This window comes from Euleptes europaea, chromosome 6 (assembly GCF_029931775.1).
Source record: "Euleptes europaea isolate rEulEur1 chromosome 6, rEulEur1.hap1, whole genome shotgun sequence".
Taxonomy (NCBI): domain Eukaryota; kingdom Metazoa; phylum Chordata; class Lepidosauria; order Squamata; family Sphaerodactylidae; genus Euleptes; species Euleptes europaea.
Genome location: NC_079317.1, coordinates 53,561,101 through 53,586,441, shown reverse-complemented (window position 1 = coordinate 53,586,441; position 25,341 = coordinate 53,561,101). Strand labels below are relative to the sequence as shown.

The window sequence follows — 25,341 nt, the reverse complement described above, 5'->3', positions numbered from 1 at the left end:
ACTTAAAAGTATTTTTCCTGTGTAGCAGGTGGGAAGCTAAGACCAATTGTGTCTTGCCTAATACCAGCTAGTTAGTTCATATCTGGAGCTTTTTAAACTGGAGACTTCCTGGTTCTTAGATTAGTGTCTTAGCCACTATGTTACCTCTCAATCCTTAGTTTCACCCTTAGTTCAAGTTGTACCTTGTATGATATCAGTGTTTCTGCACTATGCCTTTAAATTCTGTCACGTTCCATTCTGGCCTTCTGTATTGTTGAAATTCTTGGATGTCTTTCAGTTCTAGTTTGTAAAGGTGAAAAATGATTCAGTTCGAGCAGGAGAACAATTATTTTATTTATGTTTTAATTAGCAAGCTCTCATGTACTGCTGTTTGTTTCTATAGCCTCTGCTTAAATGGAAGCCACCTCTGAGAGCTGGTTGGTCTCTACTGACGTAGGCTTTGTATAGCAGCTGCATCACCCCAGGAGATTACAATGAGTGGAGGAGGGGAACAGCCAGATATTCTTAGTGTGGGAATACTGGTGAAAGAAAGATGGAAAGTGGTGAGTATATTACTTCTTATTTTAAAGTATGTTGTTGGTTAGCTGTGTAAATAAATCAATAAAGAGGTAATAGCTGCCTGCTCACTCACACATATCTATGTTAATTCTTTCTGGCATGTTTATGGCCTCAAAAATAAAGAACAGTTTCACTTTAAAGATCTTGTTCAGGCTGCAGCTTCCCGGGGGCAGTCTTACGTGCTAAAGGTGGTTAAACATGTGATTATTTGGTCTTTTATGGTATGGGCTCAGGGCCAAGTCAGTTAAACAGAATTTTCCCCTTAGTGCTACACTGACACAAGTTCCTACTTAGAAATGGTAGTACGATATTTCATTCTCATGTAATGAATGAGAAGTGACCTGACACCTGGGAGCAGGGAAGGGAAGTAATATTCTTGCTATGTGATAGGGTTGCTAGGTTCCTGCTTTGGGCAGGATAGCTCCTGCCCCTGGCTGGCCCTTCCTGCTGCTACTCATCTGGGTGGTGGGAGAAAAAATGATGATGATGATACTTGTCTCTCATTGGTCAACAAACAATATTACTGGTTTGTATCTAAAGGCTTATTGGTCCTATGTTAATGATGTGCTGATGTCATGAGACCTATGTATGTTTTGTTCGAACAATGCATTTGGTTAGTATCTTAGATTTTTTTATGAGAACAAGTACTGCCTTGATCATAATCAATATTTGAAAATAAAGAGCTTGCTTCTATTTAGTAATTTGTCAGGCATTTAGACCCCTTTGGGTGAATCCAGCAAATTGTGTTTTTCTATCGGGGAAATGGGGAAAGTGATCGCCAGTTTTGTGATTTGAAAATGTCATTTCTGGCATGACCAGAAGTGACATGATCACATTGCTGGCAACACTCGGGCTGCAGTCATAACTCTATGGTTAAAACATAGCATTTTGGCTGAAAGCTAGTGGTGTTGTTTCCAATCATGTGAGAAGTGACATCATTATGTTTCTGGTGACATCATTAGGTCATTGGCAAGGGCCCACCGAGAGATCAGTCTCCCAGCAGTTGCCAAACTGTTAAGTCTGCAGTGTGGCGATAGGCTCTATCAGGACTGGGTTTGCTCATACAGAAAAGTGGCCCATATATGTGACTTGACAGGAGCTTGTGCTTTTCCTGAGCTTTTATTTGAGGTAGAAGAGGACATCCTGGACCCTCCCTTGTTTAATAGGATTCTGGTCGCTACACAGGATTTTGAGCCTTCTTGTCTCATCTGTCATCCTATTCTCAACTGTTTGTTACAGTTTTGTTAGCGTTTTCTCCTGGGACAGGGGTGGCACTCAGCATTGCCTCTTAGTTAACCGTTCGCAGGTTAAGTTCTGTTGCTGCAATGACTGATGGCATTCCTTATGTTTTTTTTATGGAAAGCTCTGGAAGTCTCTGAACTAAAGAACAGGTGGTACTTCCTCTCCTCAAGGGTGGGAAGAATAACATAATATCCTGCCTCCAAGGATCACGGGAAAAGGAGTACCTGAGCATCAGGATGTCCTCTACCTCAAATAGAAGAAACCTTCAAAGAAGTCCAAAGTTCCTGTTTGCAGTTTAATCTTATTATTGTACTATTTTCTGTCTTTTTCCTTAACTGAATCGTATGTTTGTCTACTTCTTCTGATTTCTCTTCTGCACTTCATTGCAGTGCTTTTTGGCTGGCCAACATATTTTCTTTTGTACTGAAATTCTTTGCCATATTTAATAGCAGTATACACATTTTAAAATTAGGTTTGCACTCAACTGACAAAGATGTCACCTAATATAGTTGTAGTTTAATGAACTAGGTAAAGTTCAAAGTATAGGCTAGTGAATTTTAAAGCTCTGTAGAAATGAAAAAATGTACAGTAACAAAAATATTCTTCTTTCCTGCAGTTGAGAAAGATAGGAGGAGGAGGGTTTGGAGAAATTTATGATGCACTTGACTTGCTTACCCGAGAGAACGTTGCATTGAAGGTTGAGTCAGCTCAGCAGCCAAAGCAAGTTCTGAAAATGGAAGTAGCTGTGTTGAAAAAACTGCAAGGTAAGGCAGACAAAAAAGTCTTTGTACTGTGGAGTGCTAAGCATTAGACACAAATTCCTGATGCTGAGAGATTAAATTCTACTGCCTTTTTATACATGCCTGAGAAAAATCAATACTTGGCTAATTGTTGGAGTATCAGATTTTACTATATTGATCTGTACAGATTAGCCAAATATCATTGGTTAGGATGATTCCTAGGGGTGTGCACTCCCAAATGTTTTTCAGATTCGGGTGTATCAGGACCAACATTTTTTGCTATTTCAGGGAAAATGTTGAAGCCCCATACAAGTATGGTTTTTTCTGGCTTTTTTCTGGATATCCTGAAAAATTTTGGCTCAATTATGGGGATTTTTCCCAGGGCTCGGGGGGGGGGGGCTGTTTTTTAAGGTAGAGGTACCAAATTTACATCATAGCTGCTGGTGACTCTCATTACAAGAACCCCGAGTTTGATAAAGGTTGGGTCAGGAGATCCAATCTTATTATTGACCCCCAAATGGAAGAAAAAATGGAGAACAGAAAAGAAATTTTAAGACAATTTTTGATCATGCATTAAGTCTGAAGACAGTGGTTAGTATTCTGTCTAGTTTGGAAGTGAACCCTGTAAGCACTCAGAGCAGGCTTTTCTCAGTCAAGACATCTCTGCCACAGAAAGCCTGCCTGAGCCCAATAGTATAACTGGGTGGGGTGACTTAAGCACAGAATAGGCTGCAAATTAATGTAAATATATTTAAAATTATTATTAAAATGTTAAACTGTGTAATGGGCTGAACTGAGTGAGATCTTTGGTTAATTAGCCCTCTGGCATTCTGTTTGTAAGTTTATTTATAAGCTTGCTCATCTATAATCCAATAACTATGAGCAGAGAAATATCCTGGTATATATAGTCAGGATAAAATTCTGGTGCCATCTTGATCCCTGAACCTATTTTGAAAGGGTGGTGGGTAGAAAAACAAAATAAATATGGTTATGAGGCTAAAACAGCCTTGGTTGCCCTGGTGGCTGACCTGTGCCATGAGATGGACAGAGGGAGTGCAACTCTGTTGATCTGCCTGAACATCTTAGTAGCTTTTGACACCATCAATCATGGTGTCCTTCTGGAGTGCCTTTCCAGGCTGCGATTGGGAGGCACCGTTTGGTGATTCTGGTCCTACCTGGGGTAGTTTTCAGAAGGTGGTGCAGGGGACTGCTCCTCAGCCTGTGGGATCCTGCAAGGTTCCATCTTGTCCCCTAAGCACTTTAGCATCTACATGAAACTTCTGGGTAAGGTCATCTGGAGATTTGGGCTGGGCTGTCACCAGTACTCAGATCACAGTCAGCTCTATCTTGCACTTCTGGCTAATTCCAAAGAGGCTATATAAACCCTGAACCAGTGCCTGCAGGTAGTTTTGGAGTGGATACAGGCTAATAAACTGAGGGGTCTGTGGGGGAGGTAGTTGTGAATTTCCTGCATTGTGCAGGGGGTTGGACAAGATGACCCTGGTGGTCACTTCCAACTCTATGATTCTAACTGAGCCAAATTGAGATGATGAGAAATGAAGTTCTTGGACTGCTAGGCAAATAGAAAATGGATAAATTTCCAGGTTCAGATGGCATTCACCCGTGGTTTTTTAAAAAGAACTCAAATGTGGCCTTGTTAATCGACTAACCAGTATGTGTACTTTATCAGCAATAATGGCGTCTGTGCTGGAGGACTGGAAAGTAACAAATGTTATGACAGTTTTAAAAATGGGCTACATAGGGGTTCCAGGAGTTATCCTAACATCTGTTCTAGGTAAATTAGTAGAAACTGTTAAATAATTATTAAGTACATTGAGGAACAAAGCCTGCAGAGAAAAATCAGCATGGCTTCTGCAAACGGAAGTGCTGCCTCATCAGTCATTTGGAGTTCTTTGAGAAGGTTAGCAAGCACATAGATGGGTGAGCTGGTACGCGTATAGTTGGACTTCCAGAAGCTTTTGACAAGGTATCTCACTAAAGACTACTGAATAAGCTTAGTAGTCATGGGATAAGAAGGTGGTGGATTAAAAATTGGTTAAATGATAGGAAGCAGACTAGGAATAAAGGCACAGTACTCACAATGAAGGGAAGTGAGCAGTGGGGTCCCACAAGGATGGGTATTGGGACCAGTGCTATTTGAGTTGTTCATAAGTGGTGTGCTATTAGATGTGAGCAGTGTAGTGGGCAAGTTTGTGAATGATAGCTAATTATTCAGTATGGTGGAAACCAAGGTGGATTGTGAAGAGTTCCCAGAGCATCTCTCTTCATTGGGAGAGTGGGCAACATGTAGTAAGTGACAATGTAGGCAAGTGTATGGTGATGCACACTGAAACAAAAAAACAACTTTAAATATATTCTAATGGAGTGTGAAATGACTGAATGAGGGAGAAAAAGATCTTGAGGTTGTAGTGAACAGTTTGATGAAAATGTCAATTCAGTTTCTGGCAGTGGTGAAAAAGGCAAATTCCTTGCTTGGGATTATTAGGAAAGGGATTGAAAATAAAATAGCCAATATTGTAAAGTGCCTGTATAGATCTGTAGTGCAATCTCATTTGGAAGACTGTGTAGAGTTCTAGTCATTGTATCTGTCATGGTCTCTGTCATGTTGTAGGGCAAGACTAGCCATTACTTTGCCCCCCCTTCAGTCACTGCCACCACTTCTGGTAAAATCCCCCCCCCCCGCTCTCTCTTATGTGGTTGCCCAAAGCAGAGGTATTGCTCAGTAGAATGCCAAGGAGCCAGGCAGGTGGGTAAGGATTTGTTCAGACTCTCTCAAGTTAAACAAAACTTTATTTCTATAAGGCACAAACTCAAGAGTATTGCAAAGGACAAGATGTAAGCACACTTAAGGAAAATAAAATTACAGGTGATAACTAGGGTACTTACAATCCAGGTTACATCTGATTTGGGTAGTTGCGGGATACTCCTTTAAGATCATTCCCCTCTGTCATCCTTCATGGCAACACCCCTGCTCCAAAGATTCCCAATAAGGAGTCCCTCCAAGAGTTCAAACAAAGAAAGAGCCCCCCAAAAAGGAACAACCCCACATGTGTTCTGGGGCCTTCAGCCAATCTGGGTGCCAAGCCTTGGGGCTCTAGCCCACCAAACCTGTACCCTCAACATTTCAGAAAATGTGTTAATCTATTTATTTCATACACCGGACATAAAAAAAGGAAAACAGATTTCATCCCAATCCTGTCCAGATGGATTGTTACAGTGATAAAACTATGCTGTGAACAAGCATGGGTACCATTCTCCCTTCACGTTCATACCCACTAAACTAGAACACAGGCCTTTCAGGTGTTTCAGCCATGTAGATCTGCCACGATCTTCAACGACACCTTCATAAAACACTGTACTCTGGACCTGCAAGCAAGCAAAAAGCAGAACTACGTGGGTTAAGTAGTTCCATAATCTCTGTTCCAATAGCTACAGGTGAGAACTTCATCCCACCTCCTAATTTGCAGAGCTTGGTAGGATCCCAATGTGGGGCTGCACAGAAGACCGAAGATGAAAACAGAGTTGCACCTACCTGTAACTGTTGTTCATTGAGTTGTCATATGTGCAGGCACACATTCCCTTCCACCTGCCCCACTGTGAGTTCTCTGGTTTGATCTGACTTGCAGATCAGGCAGAGCTGAGCGGGGAGCCCTCCCCTCAGAGTATGTGACCATTTGGGTGGTAAAACACGTTCCAATGGCTCAGAGTGGGGAGGGGCGCCTCCTAGAGCCTTTAAAGCAGGGGTGGGGAACGTCAGGCCAGGGGACCATTTAAGGCCCGCAAAATCATTTGGTCTGGCCCTTTGTGGGTCCTGGCAGATCTCTACCTCAAAAGGATCTAAGACTGGTGATCCGCCCTCTCCCGTGGACAGGAATAGCCTCTATTCAAGACAGATGTGAGTTTGTTTTGCCGAGAAAAGGAACGTTTTTTCCCCCTTGCAGAAGAGTCATTAGCTATGGAGCTGCTAGGACCACCCAAGAAATTGTGTTAACCCTTTCCCACCCGGGCCATAGAGAAACTGTCAGAATAACAAGGCTGTCACATTAGTATCTGAATTGACAGGTCTCAATCTAGATCTGAACCATCTGGTTTGGAAAGTCCCTGGGAAAGTCCCTGACTGAGGTCATACTGTAAACCTGCTAGAACCTGATTAGGCCAAGCTGATGCAAGGTCCTGCAAGAGGTGGCATGACTAAGCGCCTCACCTGATTGGTGGTTAGGACTCAGGAACTGTATATATGTGTGGATCACTGTAAATAAATAACACTGTAAATAAATCAAGCACTGCTTTTACGTAACAAGGTCTCTGGTGGTTTCCTGGAACGTCTGACCAATCCGCTAAGCTCCCGTGACAGAAACGTATTCCCTCTGTACTACAAGAGGGCTGGGGATGGAAGTGGAGACAATGGAGGGGTTAAAGGGGGCAGGGCCAGAATGTGTGGGTGGGGGGAGTTCTTAGCCAGTCATTTCATCCCAGCATGCGGAGGTAGCAGGAGCCGGCTGTAGAATCCGGCCCCGACCATGCAGAGCAGGAGCAACTCCGGCGTGTGGTTAGACAGCTACGCCCGGCTGGTGCAACAGACCATCCTGTGCCACCAGGTGGGCGAGTGCACCACTGGATGGATGCCTGCCTGCTTTTCTGCGTGGGGGGTCATCTGTGGTAGCTGCCTGCTTGGGGCTTGGTTGGCTAGTTTTTAAGTTGATAATTTTTTATGGCCCGCAAATGATGTTATAAATATCCAAATGGCCCTTGGCGGAAAAAAGGTTCCCCACTCCTGCTTTAAAGCTTAGGAATGAATCTCTCCACAGCAGGCCTGCCTCAAGGCAGTCCCAATGTGTGCCTGCACAGAAGACAACTCTGATGAACAACAGTTACAGGTTAGTGCAACTCTGTTTTCCTCCCTTCAGACCACTCAGGATTGTCTTTTTCACCTATGACTTTAATTACAATTAAATTATGAATTTAACTACAATCTCTCTTAAATATGCCCACACTGATTCCTTGTGGCAGTACTTGCATTTAAGGCTCTCTGCTTTCCTCCTTTTTAAAACGCCCTCTCTTGGCATCTTCACTTTGTATAAATTCTATTACAGTTGTTTGTTTTTTTCCAAGAGTTGCTATTTGACATGGATGTCATGAGAGACTGTGTATGTATGCGAAAGAGATGGAATGTGCGATGCGTAGTTCTCTATCACAAATAGACATCTCATCAGATGATGATACAAGTTACTGCTTCCCTTTCTCTTCTCCTCATGCCAATATTTTACTGAGGTCATTGAAAGGGAGAGAATATCTCCCGGAGTTAATCAGCTATGAAGATATTTATTGTTTGAAGAGATAGATTAACATGTTCAACGTGGTGGCTTGTTAGCTTTAAATGTTATCCCTAAGGACAGTAACCACAATGCTGTTCAAACATATCGTTGCATTAACAACCCTGTGGCAGATGGCACAGGATAAATGAGCATTCTAAGCAATGTGTGGAATACTGAAGTGATTCACTGCATGCTTGGGAGTCTTAGAATCTAAACTATATGACGCATAAGAGAAGGGAGATGACAGAATTCTATGAAGGAAAACTAAACAGGAGTGAAGGTAAAATCTAGGAGATTAATGAGAACAGGAAGATCTGGCAAGAACTTCACTGTATACACAATTGATCTGCAAGATGAATCCTGGAGAGAGTTGTTTCAGGTATACAGCACAAAGCAGGGAGCAAGGTTGTCAATTTTTCTGCATTTTATATAGTTTCCTGTTTTGGGGCCTGAGCTGGGATTCTCTTTAAGTTGGAGCAGTCATTGCATTGAAAATAATGGGTTGTATAAGATGAACTGCCCTTACTCCCTCTTTTGCTAGTAGAGCATTAGAAGCTTTGCTCCAGTACCACCAGGCTACAATAGAACTATACCCGAACTTATAGAAAAGTATGCAGTTAATAAATCTGAGGCTTGCTCATGAGTGTGGTCTTCTAAAACTGAAATTCTTTATATTCTCAAAAACAGTCCTTTATTCAAACCAGAGAACCACTAGAGTATTGCACTGTACTACCAATTTAGTTGCAGGAACTCACATCTATTTACTATATGATCAAGATGAACACTGTATGCTTTAGCTGGGGTCTAATGGGTGCTAAGTATTGCCATGTAATGTTTTCCTAAATGGAATGATGATGGCAGTGCAATCCAGAATGTCCTTGTGCTTTTTTGTAACAGTATTATATTGCTGACATGAATCTGAGATCTGTGGTAACACAATCATACTTTGTAGAAGTATTACTCATCCAGTCGCTGCACCATTTGTCCTCTTGCACTGAAGTTACTGTTCTCACAAGTTTCCCCTTTTCTACAGTTATTTATAAATATACTTTCCATTACATCCCAATCACTAATAAAAATATTAAACAGCTCTGAACCTGAAGGAAAACCTTATTGAACACATGAAGCTGCCTTATACTGAATCAGACCCTTGGTCCATCCAAGTCAGTATTGTCTACTTATTAATCCACAAGAATTATTTCTTTATAGTTTGCAACTGCTACACTAACAGTGCAATCCTAAGGGGGGGGCAAAAGGGGTTTGGAGGTGGCACGACTCCTGCACCAGCATAAGTACCACTTGCGCTGCCAACATGGGCACTTATGCCGGTGCAGGATCACTTACACTTGCGCCAGGGAGTGGAGCTGCAGCATTCCTCCCGCACAAGGGTTCGTGTCTGCGCCAAAAGGGGCATTCTCCCCTGAGGCAAGGGCATCCTGAGCTGCGGGTTGTTTTCCCTCTCCATCCGGGTAGGCAGGACTAAAAAATTCTGACTTCCTGTGATACTTGGCGGGAAAACAGCCTGAGGAAGCCAGTTTCCGTCCTGCCTATCCGGGTGGAGCAGGCGACTCCGCACAGCTCCTTGCCTTCGGCTTTACTTCTTTTAGCTAGAAGCGATTTCTTCCCTTTCAGTGTTCCACCTTACCTCTCAGTGTTCCGTGAGTCCTTGGTCTTTGCCTTTGGTCCTTTGCCCTCGTTTTTTAAGTGTTAGTCTGTCTTCTTCCCCCCCCCCCTTGTTTCTTCCCGTCCTTATTACCTTAGCCAAGATGGCCGACACCATTTTAGTCAGGGAAGACTACCTTCTCTCAGAGAAGGACTATCAAAGGGGGCTGGTGCAAAGCAACCCCAAGGGCTCCGGTTCTCCCAACGGCCGCCCAGGCGGACCATTAGGGAGCAAAGAGGAACCGGGAGAGACCCAGGCGCCTGATCTGGAGGCGCCTTCAGAAAAGCCTAAAAAGGCGCGCAAAATCGCGCCGCAGCTACCGGGCGCCCGGAGAAAGAGACGCGGCGTTAAGGTTGGAGCAGGGGCGAAAGCCGGGCGCAAGTCACCCGCCTCTTCCCCAAAACCGGCTAAACCGCCCAACAATCATCAGGAACGTTCGGATCCGATGGCAGCTGCATCCTCTGGTAACCCTGCGCAAACGGGAACGTTCCCGCCGGGAGTTGGCAGCCCCCCCCCCTCCCAGGAGGTGGCGGGCGCACAATTTATTTCATGGCAAAATGCAGATGACCTTATTAATTATGCCCTCCAGCGTCAGTGGATGGCTTTTCAATCTTTTCAAACTCGCCTCCCTCCCCCTATGGGAGTGGACCCCTCCCTTCCGCCCCCAATCTCCCGCCTAATCCTTCCTTTTCCAACTGCACTTCTGCTGTAAATGAGGCAAAATCAAAGGTCAGTGCTCCCTCTGCTGGCAGGAGTGGGTCATGGCCTACAAAAGCAGCAATGAAGGCTAAGCCATGTGAAACCAGAGAGAATCAAATGGATCTCTCTAAGTCTCCCATTTCTTCTGTAGATTATGAGGAGGAGGAGGAGTTAGAGGAGGGGGAATTCGATTCCGACGAAGACCCACCTCAACAGGTAGAACAACATAACAGACTTTTTTCTGGGGAGGATTACCAGGCCCTTTTGGCAAAGGCTATCCTCGCCCTTGATCTCAATGAGGAATCAGATCAATCTGAAGAGCCAAAGTCTAAGTTTAAAAAAGGGGTCAAGGAATGCTTTCCAAGACCTAAACCAACAACTAATTCAGTACCCTTCCCAGAATTTTTCATTAACGCGGTCAGAGATGAATGGGAGCACCCAACTCCCAATAATCAACTCCCCACTAGTATCAAAAAGTTATACAATCTGGCCCCACATGCTATGGAAATGCTCAAGGTTCCTTTAGTAGACGCCCCAGTTTTGGACCTCCAGTCACCAGGTTTGGTCCCAGAAGACGGGGTGGGCTCCCTGAGGGATCAGTTAGACAGAAAGTCAGACTAGCTGGCGAGGAAGGCGCATGAGGCCTCAGCCATGGCCATTCAGACCAGCGCTACCACTTCCATCTTCGCTAGGGCTGCTTACTTATGGGTCAAGAAAATTATACAACTCGTACCAGATGATAGTCTCAGAGTTCTTGGTGGTCTTGACAGAGTACAAACTGCCTTGACCGTGATGGCGGATGCTTCCCTAGATACCATGTCCTCAGTAGCAAGGTCAATGGCATCAGTCACCTCCATTAGAAGGGGTCTATGGCTCAGGTCCTGGCCAGCTGATTTTAAGGCCAAAACCACACTGATGGCCTATCCAATCAAGGAGGGGAGGCTTTTCGGAGAAAAGCTGGACAGTATCCTTGTTGAAATAAAGGATAAAAAACAGGTCCTCCCCATGCAAATCAAAAAAGACCAGCGTTCTCCTCTGTATCATTCCTTTCGTTCCCCCAAATTCACTCCAAGATTCAGAACAGACTTCAGGAGAGGCTCTTGGGTGTCAAGCCGGGGATCATGGAACAATACCAGATCCTTTCGCAGAGGGGGGAGATTCTCTAGACCCCAAAACTTCCAGGCCAGGTCGGATAAGGGCGACCGATTATCCAAAAAAAACCCTCAGTGACGCCAGTCACACCCATGTGGGGGGGAGGCTACAAATGTTCACAGCAAGGTGGGCCTTGTCCAACCCGGACAAATGGGTCTCCCAGATCCTATCAAATGGCTACCTCTTGGAATTCACGTCCCGACCTCGGGATCTCTTCCTAAATTCCCCAATATCACTCAAACCAGAGAAACACTCAAGAACAATAACAGCAATTCAACACTTGCTACACATCAAAGCCATAGAGCCAGTCCCCAGCTCTCAGAAGGGCCAGGGAGTATATTCCATATTTTTTACCGTGCCAAAGAAAAACGGCGACTGGAGGGCCATCCTCGACTTGAAGTATATCAACAAGAGGATGGCTCGAAGACACTTCCGCATGGAAACAGTCAAGTCAATCGTGGAATCTCTACTCCCTGGCACCTTTATGACGGCTGTGGACTTGACGGAGGCTTACCTCCATATTCCTATACACCCACTACACCGACCATTCCTCAGGTTCGCCTATGGCCCCAACCATTACCAATTCAGAGCCCTCCCCTTCGGGTTGACATCCGCCCCGAGGGTCTTCACAAAGGTGCTGGTAACCGTCATTGCCACCCTCAGACAGGAAGGAGTCCAGGTACATCCGTATCTGGACGATATCCTGATCTGTGCTCCAACACCGAATCTCTCCCGCACCCATACAGATCGCGTTATCCAGGTCCTCCAGGAGCATGGATATCTCATAAATTTCGACAAGAGTTCCTTACAACCTTCCCAAATTATGACACACCTGGGAACCAGAATCAATTCAAACACCAATTCTTTATCTCTGACCCAGGAGAGAATAAGCAAACTGAAAACCTTTGCTACCAAACTGACCAAGTCAAGGTCCGCTATGCTAATGTCCCTTGCAGCTCTACTGGGCCTGATGGTGTCGTGCATAGCGATCGTTCCATGGGCGCGCTTTCACTCACGCCCCCTTCAGTGGCTTCTACGTCCCCACCAAGTAGACATAGCAAGAAAAAAGATCAAGTCAGTGACAATTCCACACAGTGTCAGACACAGTCTCCTGTGGTGGACCACTCCGTCGAACCTGAGCAAAGCCACACAGTACATTCACGAAGACCCAGTTCAAGTCTTCACAGACGCCAGCCTTCTCGGATGGGGGGCCATCCTGGGAGATCAGGTAGCCCAGGGACGCTGGACACACCAGGAATCACGGCTTCATATCAACCTGCTAGAGCTGAGAGCTGTGAAATTAGCTCTCTGGAAGTTTGCAGACATAATCAGGAACCATCATGTACTTATCAGAACGGACAACGTCGCTACAAAAGCGCACATCAACAAACAGGGGGGGTCCAGGTCCTCTACCCTACACAGGGAAGCAGTAGCAATTCTCTCTTGGGCTCAACTCAATCTTCCCTCAATCAGAGCGGAACATATCAAGGGAGACCTCAATTGTCAGGCCGACTGGTTAAGCCGGCAAAATTTAGACGAAGGAGAATGGGAGTTAGACTCAGGAACATTTCTTCAGATTACAGAAATATTTGGCACCCCCTTAGTAGATCTGTTTGCCTCCGAATCAAACCGCAAGGTTCTCAGATTTTACTCCAGGTATTTTCACCCAAAAGCAGAAGGCACAGACGCCCTTCTCAGCCCGTGGCCCAAGGGACTGCTGTACGCCTTCCCTCCAATCCCCATACTACCAAAAGTCCTCCGCAAGATCCATCAATACAAAGCCAACGTGATATTAATAGCCCCATACTGGCCTCAAAGGCCATGGTTTGTAACTCTGAAGCGCATGTCCTGTCAAGACCCATGGCAAATTCCAACAAAATCCAACACTCTCAGACAGGAACCCATCCTACATCAAGACCCTCAATGGTTCTGTTTGACCGCCTGGCACTTGAAAGGCGGTCACTATTAGAGCTAGGCTATTCCATCGAAGTGGTCAACACAATTTTAGAAGCCAGAAAGCCCTCCACTAGGCGCATTTACAACGCGTCGTGGAAGGCTTTCGTCCGCTGGGCTAGGAGAAAGAAAATGGACCCACTTCACCCTGACATTCCCGGCATTCTGGAATTTTTACAGGACGGGGTTAGACAGAATCTTAAGGCTTCCACCTTAAGAAGACAATTGGCTGCCATTTCTACTGTCGTTCCTTTCACGGACGGACATCCCACGACACAGCATAGACACATCTCCGCCTTTATAAAAGGGGTATCCCAAATTCAATCTCCAGCCATCCACAGGTTCCCTACATGGAATCTTAATCTGGTCCTTAAGATTCTCACGGGCCCACCATTCGAACCCCTCAAAACGGTTCCGGTGAGGTATCTTCGCATGAAGGTCCTCTTTCTTACAGCTATCACCTCAGCTAGGAGGGTATCGGAACTCAGAGTTCTTTCTATTAGAAAAGGCCTATGTGTCTTCCATAAAGACTTCCTAAAGTAAACTCTCATTTCCATAGATCTCAGGAAATAAACCTCCCATCGTTCTGCCCCAATCCATCTGGCACAACCGAAGCATTATGGCATACCTTAGATCTCAGGAGAGCCATCCGCACATTCATTAAGCGTACTGCAGAAATTAGGAAGTCAGACTTCCTATTCATAGGAATTTCTAACCCCAGTAAAGGACAAAGGATGTCAGCCGCTGCCATCAGTAACACAATCAAGGCATGCATAGCTGAAGCTTACAAGATAGCTGGCAAACCAGTGCCTGAGGGCATCACAGCTCATTCCCTCAGGAGTATGGCAACCACTGCAGCCTTTGACAAACAGGCCCCACTGGAAGAAATTTGCCGGGCCGCAACCTGGTCCTCGGTTTCAACATTTATCAAACATTATAAAATTCACACATGGTCCTCAGCACAGGCGGCCTTTGGCCGCAGGGTCCTGCAGAATGTAGTTGAGTAATTGTAGTTTATCCCCCCCTTTTTTGGGAGCTCTTATAAGTCCCGCAGCTCAGGATGCCCTTGCCTCAGGGGAGAATATAGCCTTGGATACTCACCGTGAGGGCTTATTCTCCTCTGAGGCGAAGGGCATCCTGCCCCTCCCTTCTATCGATTCCTACAATATAAATTCGTATACTCCTATTATACGTTACCTGTTCAGGTTTCTGCTTAGCGCATGAATATGTTCTATCTTTCTATTTGTTCATGTTGGGTTATGTGCGGTTACAATTTACAGTTAGTGTATATCGCGAGTTATTCCTACTGCTGTCCATGTAGCTAGTCTAGACGGTAACTGGCTTCCTCAGGCTGTTTTCCCGCCAAGTATCACAGGAAGTCAGAATTTTTTAGTCCTGCCTACCCGGATGGAGAGGGAAAACAACCCGCAGCTCAGGATGCCCTTCGCCTCAGAGGAGAATAAGCCCTCACGGTGAGTATCCAAGGCTATATTTCTGGGGGAGGGACTGAGTTTAGTCAGCTCCCTAAACCCTTTCGCCCTGGGAATGCCCTTTTTTGCTTGTGTGTACTTACACCAGCAAAAATGGTGTCATAGCCCCATGGAACTTTCTACAGCAGTTCTATAGGGCTTGGGGGAATTTTCATGTGCCGCTTGCTGGGCTCGGTGCAGCAAGCCAATCGGGAGCTACGCCATGGCTGTTCCATCCCCAGCCATGTCACAACTACCCTAATCTGGGCTATCCTAGCTGGCTCGTGTTTGAACAGAACCAAAGCTGAAATAGGAACAGCCAACTAGACCCCACATTAGGCATTGGTGCCTCTTGCAGATACATGATGTTGGGTGGTATGAAGCTTTAGTCGCATAATTTTGTTTGACGATACCTTGTAGATAGGTTTTGCTCAGTCTTATGGCCATGTTTGGAGTTGGAAAATAATCAAATTTCAAATTTCAATACCTTTATTGGCATACCATCAAGCAGTCGATCAAATAAAACCAACCCTCTAAACGGAAAAGAATCTTCTCCAGATCAGAGTGGTTTGTGAACGGTTTTTTTCATATTACATTTATTTCAATTTCAGAATAGTACAAAATACAATTTCCCAATATTCTTCCAAATATAATATACACTGTAAATAGTGTTAATACAATATTCTGTGTTGGTAACAAGAGATATGGTGATGTTGGGTAGGCCAGGTAAGGTGAAAAGAAATAGACATTAATTGTCCTGCTGTGGTCCTGTTTCCTACCTTAGACATTGGTTGTCTTACCAATGATTCGTTGGGTCAGCAGGTCAAGTCCAAGGTAAAATATCTCTCATGTGTATAATATAGAGAGTTGGCTTCACAGAGTTAATCTCTTCCAGGTACGCTCACCAGAGTTCTCCGTATCAACCTGTTTGATGCCTGGGGAGAAAGATTTGCTGTGTTCTCTTGTATTTCCGTTGCCCTCTTCAGCCTTTTTCCCTGCAGAACAGCGCCCCTTCTTCAATGAAGTATTCACTACCTCCTAATGAAGCTCTGTCAAGTCACAACTGGCTTAAGGCGACCCCTCATGGGGTTGTAATATGGAGGAGAATGAGAAGCAAAATGTGGTTCCTTAGGGTTTCTTCTAGTGATGCCTTCAACCCAAACAGGCTTGAATCTTGTGTTCGGTATGCTGTGTCCTTTCAAAGGCATGTGGCGTATGAGTGCATCTTGCCTTACTTTCTTTTTCTTTTGCATATTAACTCTCAGAGTGTGTTTGTTTGAGTTTGTTTATAAAATGCATTAAGCCCACAACCTGCAAATTTCAGCATTTGATGCATTAGTCATGTCTGCCTACTTTTCAGGACATTTGAAATAGCGTAAATTATTAGTTTTATTGTTTGCTCTTTTCTTTTGTTTAGGAAAATATTTACTGTTTGCCTTTTTCTTTTCAAATGAATTTTGCTAAAACTGTTGTATACACATATAGTCAATACATTTTTTAAATTTTAAATAGGCAAGTCAATAAAGTGTTAAGTTCTGCTTTGACTGAACATGTTTTAACAGTGTCATTGCAATTTCTTTCTACATTGAACTTCAACATTAATAAAAAGCTAATTTCAAAGTTGGTTCTCAAACTAGTTAGGGAATTATTGCTCCAATTAAAACTAGCTTCCTGTGGCAGCTCTGATTTTAAATGCCTTTATTACATTGGGGAGTTGAAGTAAAATGCAGTGAAATATGGCAATATAAGCATGTACTGCCAGAATGCTGCTGCATCTATAAAATACATTATAAACGTTGGTGCTGAGATCTCATTAACTGCATACTGGAGCATCTTCGGAAAGCAGTGCCTGCTGTATATTTTTGACCCCAAAGTCATTGTATTTTTAAGAGATTTTGGAACAAATTAATTTTATTGGGCAAATTCACTAACATTCACAGTTTTAAACTTTATCACTATTATAATATTTTAAAATTTGAAACTGTTTTGTTTTCTGTGCAATCAAGAATATTTGATCAAATAGCTCGATGTTTTCTTTATATTTCTGCATATAATTATGATGTGTTTGAAAAGATCAAAACCAGAGCTTGTGTGAAAGATTTCATTCTTGTAGTTTCTTGACCCTGGACTTTCACACACTGAGATAACTTGGATTGGGAGGCACTGTTTATTTCATGGATATGGATAGAAAAAACTTGTTTGGAGAGGTTAAGTAAAGTAATGGAGACACTAGAATTTGGTCTTTCTTGAAGACTTCCTTTTTTTTTTAGCACAAGGATACAAAAATTTATTGAAAGCCACAATCAAGGTGTAATTAACTTGTCAATGCCGAATTGGAATCAAGTACCAAAAGATCTCAAGTGGATCGGTGTTGGGCCAAGTCCTTTTCAGTGTTATTTAATAGTAATTCCTGAAGTAACAGCCTCCATTCTCTTCTGTATGGGTTCAGTCACGGCTGAAGTGCTGTGTCAACCTACAGTCTTCAAGAAATTGTTTCCTTGTTTTCCCACGGTTTGAATAGCTTGTAGAAACTTTGCTGTTCCCTGATTATTCAAATGACAAGCAAGAGTAACGGTAACTTGGTTGTGTCCAGAGGAGTTCCTTGATTGATCCATAGTTTTCAGTAGGTTCCTTCTTGATTTGGGAATCTTGGAAGCTCTTTCTACTAAGTAGGCAAGTTCATAGCAAACAATTGGAAGGGCTGAAATTCTTTTTTGTCTAGATACTTTAGCACAGAGTAGGAAGCATGCTGGTTCTTTAAAGCCACTAAGGCTGAAGAGACTCCTTACTGTTAATACTTCCAGAGCAGAAGACTAACCATATCTGGACAGGATGAGGGCAATAAAGCAGCAAATATATAGTTAAAAACCTTGGCAGAGTGCTAGTGACTCAGAGAAGTGGCAGACTCACTGATTAAAGATAAAATTACATGTTTATTAAGGAACTACATTTTAGATAGAAAAGCAGAGAGGCAGAGAGCCTCTAGCTATCTAACTGGCTAAGGAGGGAGAGAGCACTTGAAGACTTCCTTTCACACAAATGATTTATTTTGAATTTGCAAAGGAATGTAGTACCTTCTTGAAATCTCAATTATGAAAAAATGAGAAACATATAACTTTTCCCCCCCTCAGGGAAAGATCATGTCTGTAAATTTGTTGGCTGTGGAAGGAATGACAGATTTAACTATGTCGTCATGCAGTTGCAGGTGAGTTTCTTACATTTACTTCATTGTCTAAATCAGTGGTTCCCAGCCTTTTTGGTATAGTGATCCACATCCAAATGTACTTGGTGTATGGTGACCCACTTAAAAAAAAAGAGCATGTACAAATCAGTTAAACTGAAAGCCTGGGACTCAAGCTTCATGACTCACGCTTGAGTCAACAGCCACAGATTGATAAACACTGGTCTAAATGAAATGGGTTATGCCTGAAAAGTAACACTGTGAATTAATACATCATTTATATGTAAGTTTCCTTAGGCAAAACATTTCTGGTATGAAAAAAGACTTGAAAAGCAATAGAGAGCAGTACATGGATTCTCTAGCTTGGACAGTTGAGAAAAAAAAATACTTCAGTCTTCCTGAATACCACCAGGTTAAAAATCTTGAAAAGCAGAAATAAAGGCAAGGAACAGAACTACCAAAGGCTTTATTCTCCCCAAACAGGAGCCTTTTGAGAACAAAATATTTGTGTGTTTGTGTGTGTGTGGGGGAGCTGTTCTGTAGCACTAACTCCCCACAAAAACCCCACAAAACCCTGCGACAAGAACAGTTTGAGTAGAATGCATCCAACCTTTGTTTTGAGCATAGAAATGTCAGCATGTATAGAAAATGCAAGCAGTTAAACTTTTCCAGACTGCTGCAAAAATACAGTTTCCCAGCAATTTGGGAGCAAAAACATTTAGTCTGTTTCAACAAGTCTGATCCGCTCTGTTGTTTTTTGATGTTGTGGCACAAGCAGACTCAAATAAAGCACAGCTCTGCCAGTGCAATCCTAAGAAAAGTTCCACCCTTTTTATGCCCTTTGAAATCAATGAAGGGTATAACTCAGCTTAGGATGGCACTGCGCATCTTTTAGTGAACTTAGACTGGAGTAGCTCTGCATAGGATTGCACTGTGAATCATGCATTATTAGAGCCCTTTAACCTCTTCCCCTCTTATGAGAGTTTTTCTTGAGAAAAATGTGTGCAAGTTCTGGGAGAGTGGAGCCACTTCGGTAGTCTATGCGAGGGCCCCCCAACTTGGTGCCCATGGGTGCAGTGGCACCCACCAACACATTTTCTGGCACCCACCAAGTGCTTTTAGAAAGTAGGTGGGGCCAGGTAGGCTTTACCCATCAAGGCTTCTGATTGGCTGTGCAGATTTTTTAAAACATTGCTTTGGCAGCAGTTGCCACTGCAGCACAGGGGTCTTCATTGTGTGACTGGAGGTGAGCTGTGGCAGCCATTTTGTGGCTGTGCCCACCATGCTGTGTCAGAATTCCCAGGTGCCCACAGACTCAGAAAGTTTGGGTACAGCTGGTTTATGCAGTACTAGAGTTACAGGCTAGGGGTCTGCATTCAGATATTCCGAACTGAAAAAAGCCATTTCGGGGCCTCATTTTTTCTCCATTGGAAACAGTGGAGAATGAATGGGGAACACCCTCTTTGGGGGCCCATAAAATTTGACCCTCTGGCCCAATCTTTACCAAACTTTGAGGTTATTCTAAGGAAAGTCACCTGAAGCTACACTGCAAATTTGGTGGCTCTACCTTAAAAAACTGCCCCCAGATCCCCACAAAGATTTCACATAGGATTTAATAGACCTGAAAAATTTCAGATAATTGAAACCCCCCGAAAAAAACCCATATCAGTATGGGGATTCGGCTTTTTTTTGTATGTTCCAAAAATTTTTGTACCTACTAAACCTGAATCCGGAAGATACTGGGAAAAAATTGGTGCACACTCCTATCACAGACCCCCCTCTCAACTCTGCCCTATGCCACCACAAAAAGCAAGGTTTCTTGCTGCTGCTGGAGCAAGGAGATAGGATATGTCCATGCTGAGAGCCTGCTGATTGGTCCTGTCTTTTGCTGCTCTGTGATAAGCATGAGCTTGGGTTCTTGACTGGTATGATGTACTTGTGAGTAACTGTGATGTTATAAAGGTTGCAAAGTGTAAAGAAAACCCTGTTATTAAAGTTTTAGAGGGTAGTCATGTTGGTCTGCAGTAGAACAGCTAGATACCACCTTAGATACCTGACGAAGTGAGCCTTTGACTCTTGAAAGCTCATACCCTGAAAATCTTGTTGGTCTCTACTGGACTCATATCTACCTGTTTTAAAAAGTAAGGTAGTAGCCAGTTCTGTTATAGTATTTTTATTTTTTCTAAAAATGTTTAGACAGATGTTCAGAGGCTTGGTTCAGCTGATCCTTCAGAACATGATTTGATGGACTGGAAGCAAGCAGTTGGCTTGCATTCTCCCTCCTCATGCGTGGCATTCCTTTTTATTCTGTTTCATTGGTAACCATAACTTCGCCATTAAATCTGAGCCAGCAAACTATATAGTTCACATGTTTCCCTCCAAAACAGAACTGCAAACCCACTTCAAATCATTGTCTGTAATTCTAGTTTTGAGGGAAACTACAAGCTGCAGTTGGATTATTTGAATGTCATGACTACACATTGCTTCTCTATCTACTTTTATTTTAGTGTTAACAGTGTAGGAGGGGGAAACAGATGACTGTTTGACTTGTTTTTGTCACCAGGTTCTCAGCATGACTTGACTGAATTTTCACGATTTGAACTAATCAAAATATCAGTGTGCTGGACTTCACTGAACAAATAAGCCTCTTGTACTGCAAATAATGTACTTTTTAGCAGTAGGGAGCTATCAGGGTATTTCAAAATATACATATCTATCTTCTAAAATACTTTAAGTACTTTTTGAGGTGATGCTTGATCTAGAAAGAATCTGAGTGTGGATTTAATTTCTTCATTGTGAGCTATGAGTGTATTTATGGGGGCCCTGCTCTAAAAATATTTTCTCACTTTCTCAGGGTCGGAACTTGGCAGATCTACGTCGAAGTCAGTCTAGGGGGACCTTTACAATTGGTACCACCTTGCGTCTTGGGAGGCAAATTCTGGAATCTATTGAGAGCATTCATTCTGTTGGGTTTTTACATCGAGATATTAAACCAGTAAGTTTCTCCATAAATATTTGTAAAAATGAAGAATTAAATGTAAAGTGCATCTGGTGTCTTTATATTGTTATTTATTAGATAGTGATTCCACAGTGAAACCCAGGACACCAGATATAAACCTGTAAAAGGTAGCAGTGCATATTTTGAAGGGTAATGCTTGATTTGTACTTTTTATGTATCTGCTTTTGATCAACATTAGTACTTGTCATCCAGCAATAATGATTGTTTCGGGCCATAAAAGAGAGCGCTTAATATAAAAAAATCAAGAATGGTGACAGCCTCCACTGAGACCTTGAGTACTGTTACTTCTCATCACAGTAAGAAGCTGGTATATTGCTGCAGCATTTGATTTCATTTACATGATAGAGCACTTAAAGACTTACATTATTTTTTACTATTGGTTTTACTTACAAACATACAGTGAGAGCAGCAAACTGATGCATTAAAAAGGCAATAAATCCACTAACTCTCTTATTAGGACCAAAATAGACATGGGAGGTCTCAAGTGTTTAAAATCCTGATTTGTACTAATTGTGGTGAGAGGGAGGTTTAAGCCTTTCCCCCTGTGCCATTTTCCTAACCGGAAATGATTATACAAAGCTGCTGCAGGCTTCCTCGTTTGTCCCAGTGGGGCAAAGAACAACTCTGCTAGGGCCATCTCAAGATAGGAAAACTATGCACAGGGGGAAAGGCTTAACCCTGCCCTCCAACAGTCTTGATCTGAATTGAAGTTCTGTTCAGATTTGGCCTTCACATTCTTCTGGCACGCACATGTGTCCCCCATCTTAGTTAAACTAAAACCACAGTTATCTCTTCTCTCCTTGTCTAAACTCAAACTGCAGATACGTTGCCCATTCAGGAAAAACCTCCACAGTAATTGAGAATCAATATGTTGTGAACGATGAAACGATAAACCCTTGATGTATAATATTACATAGAAACCAGAGAGGATAAGGGAGAACAAGGGAATAAAAAGAGTAAGAATAACTCATAAGTAACTATAGGGCAGGAAAAAAGAAAGTTCTTGAACAACACAAAACTGGTTTAATGGGGAATAAATGTTAATTAAACCAATGTTTGGTGGAGGTTAACCTTAAACTCAAGCAAATATGAATGCATAAATGTATTTAGATTGACTATGACCAGAAAAAGGGAATATATCTGTAACTCAATTACCCTTCCCCCCTTTTTTGTCGTCTTCTTTTCTTTGTATTACCATTTATATGTAAAATTTATAAAACTTGTTAAAAAAAAAGAGAATCATTAATATGTTTTTGTCATGTCCTTGGCTGCCCATTAGACAACACTTTGGACAAATTGTAGTGAGAGACCCAGGCACAGAAATCAAGAGACAGATGAGTGCCCTTGAGTTCATAGAAATCCATGGGCTTACATGCACTGAACATTGCATCAGATTGAGGCCTCTGTGTTGAAACTCATAAGGTTTCAGATCCAAAACGATTAAGCTATCTTCAGTGGCTACAGTCTTTCAGGCCAGGGTTAAATATTGTGGCACACGTTGCTGCCATTGAAAGCAGCAGTCCTTTATTTCTTTCTCCTGTAATGCATAGTAATACAAGGCAAGAACTAGACATCCTGTCACATTCATGGCTGCCATTAAAGTTGAAACCCACATCTCCCCAGACCATCTGCTTTGTATTTGATGTTGGGGGTGCTGGGAAGCCCTGGCCTGGATGGCCCAGGCTAAGCTGATCTTGTCAGATCTTGGAAGCTAGGCAGGGTTGGCTCTGTTAAGTATTTGGATGGGAGACCAACAAGGAAGTCCAGGATAGCAACCCAGAGGCAGGCAGCAGCAAACCATTTCTTGCCTTGGATGCTTTTCAGGGTAGACTCTATGGCATTGTACCCCACTGAGGTCCCTCTGCTCCCCCAGGCTTCATCCCCAAATCTCCAGGAGTTTCCCATCTTGGAGATGCCACCCCTACCCCCCACCCTTTGCTGATGGCCAGGGAGACCTGGCAATCCTAGGTCACCATAAGTTGGCTGCAGCTTGATAGCACTTTACACACACACACACACACATATGTAGTGGGAAGATGTAGGGTTTTGTTTTTTATGGCAACCATGCATGTGACTACCTAGTTCTGGCCTTAAGGACAGAAGTATTTATTGATCTATTGTTTATTTATTTACTTCATTTGTATCCCATCTTTCTCCCGAAGGGAGACCCAGGACAGCTTACATCGTTCTCATCTCCTCCATTTTATCCTCACTTCAACCCTGTGAGGTAGGTTAGGCTGAGTATGTGACTGGCCCAAGGTCACCCATTATCATTTGTTGGATCAAAATATCAGGCAGAGCATACATTTTAAAAAGGGAAGTGTTTCCATCCCTATGTCCTTATCCAAAACGTCCGGGGACCTTGTGGAGCAGCATGAACAGTTCTTGCCAAAAAGGGAGCCTGAATAACATTGAAGTTCACATAGAAATGCTTGGGCATGTGCATATTAGGTTGTTTTGATCCTGGTCTTGGAATTTTTTGCACTTAAAACATGAAATCCTAACCTACTGTTAGAATTAAAAATATTTTGTATAAGAAAGAGGCTGTTATTCTAGATTATCAAAGTGTAGTTCATGTGCTGGAGAGCCAGTGAGGTGTAGTGGTTAAGGTGTTGGACTAGGACCTGGGAAACCCAGGTTCAAATCCCCACTCGTGCCATGGAAACTTACTGGGTGACCTTGGGCCAGTTGTACACTCTAACCCCTTACCCTGGCTAGTGTTTGGATGGGAGACCTCCAAGGAATACCAGGGTCATGACATGGAGGCAGGCAATGGCAAACCACCTCCAAAAGTATTTTGCCTTGAAAACCCTACAGGATCGCCATAAGTCAGCTGTGATTTGACAGGGAAAAATGTTTATTTGCTAATGGTTTAGTATAGATACTGAATATCTAAATGTTAATAGCAACGAAGGACTTTGGTCATACAATATGAAATACATTTTATGTCTTCTAGCAGTTATAAACAATATGAAATGAAGGCCCTTATCTTAGTAGATAGTTTATATGCTACAAGGGATAAAAGAAATTTTCTTTGTTTTTTTTCTTCCAGTCCAACTTTGCTATGGGGCGTTTCCCTAGCACTTGGAGAAAGTGCTACATGCTGGATTTTGGCTTGGCACGTCAGTTTACAAATTCATGTGGAGATGTCAGACCTGTAAGAAATGCTAATAAATGCTTTAAATTAAGGACATTTAATTTGATGTACAGAACTACCTCTTCAAATGTTTGGTAGCCTTAACTGCTTTATCTATATTTGATGCATCACTTTTACAAACACATATATGATCCCAGTAGTTACTGTAAAGGAATAAGAGTTCCATGTAATAATGTTTCTAATTTTGTCCTGAGTTATTGACATATTCTGTGACCTTGAACAATGTAGTATGCTTTGGTGCATCAGCTGACCGATTCAGATGGAATACAGAGTAAAAAGCTAACTTTCAGTACTGGATTCTTTGGCTGAAACAGGCTTTACCTGATTTAAAAATAAAGAAGATTGTGGAAGGAATAATTTTAGTATAAAGAACTATATTATTTCAGAGTCATATTATTTCACTTATTTAATGAAAAATTCCATTACAGTCTGTTTGGTATGACTGTATTCAGGAAAATATAGAATAGAAAAAGATTATGTAAATATATAATATGGGAATGTTATGTGATCTGTTTAGTGATCTGTTTGGACAGGAGATGATGTGGATATTTGAATATGTTTGATAGAAATATTGTAGAGCCTTCTTAAAGGCTCTCTTACATGATCAGATGTACCTAATCTTGATTCAGAGGTTGTTGATTTGGGGTACTTTATGGCCAAACTAGACTTTATGGGGTAGCTAATGTTCAGTGTCTACCTCTTCTTTTAGTTTATGAAGAATTTTTACAGTCATTTTGTATATAAGCAAGAATTTACATTCTGTTGTAGACTCATTTTTTCTAACTGTTTGCATATTTAAAATATTTTACCTCACCTTTTGATCTTGAAGGTTACAGCTTACAAAAAATAAAACACGAAAGGCAATATCACACATTTTCAAGTTAATCATAGATTAGTGTTTCTCTACTTTATAGCCCCTTCTACACTTTAAAGGATAACAACCCTGCTATTTTGTATGATATAAATTGTATATCCTTGGATGGAAAACAAGTGAATTGGAAAATGGAAAACAATGGAAAATGGAAAACAAGTCAGGGATTCTTTTCCTCTCCTCCCAACTAGAGCATACAATTGGGGCCTGCAACTAAATGTTGCAGATTCTGTTGTGGCTAGTTTTCAATAGTACTGTAATTTGGAGTGGGGGTGTCTTCTTTTCTGAACTAATTTTGGCA

General features: G+C 42.6%; 1 protein-coding gene across 2 annotated transcripts in view; it reads left to right on the top strand.

Annotated features, from left to right (window-relative positions):
• The first annotated feature begins 388 nt into the window (after nt 1-388).
• The window catches only part of TTBK2 (tau tubulin kinase 2), a 59,900-nt gene continuing 34,947 nt past the window's right edge, over nt 389-25,341 (top strand). For both annotated transcript variants that reach the window (XM_056851563.1, XM_056851562.1), the window contains exons 1-5: nt 389-542; nt 2,417-2,564; nt 17,944-18,017; nt 20,848-20,988; nt 24,065-24,169. In XM_056851563.1, the coding sequence (XP_056707541.1) occupies nt 474-542; nt 2,417-2,564; nt 17,944-18,017; nt 20,848-20,988; nt 24,065-24,169 (537 nt within the window). In that variant the 5' untranslated portion in view covers nt 389-473. The remainder of the gene's footprint in view (nt 543-2,416; nt 2,565-17,943; nt 18,018-20,847; nt 20,989-24,064; nt 24,170-25,341) is intronic.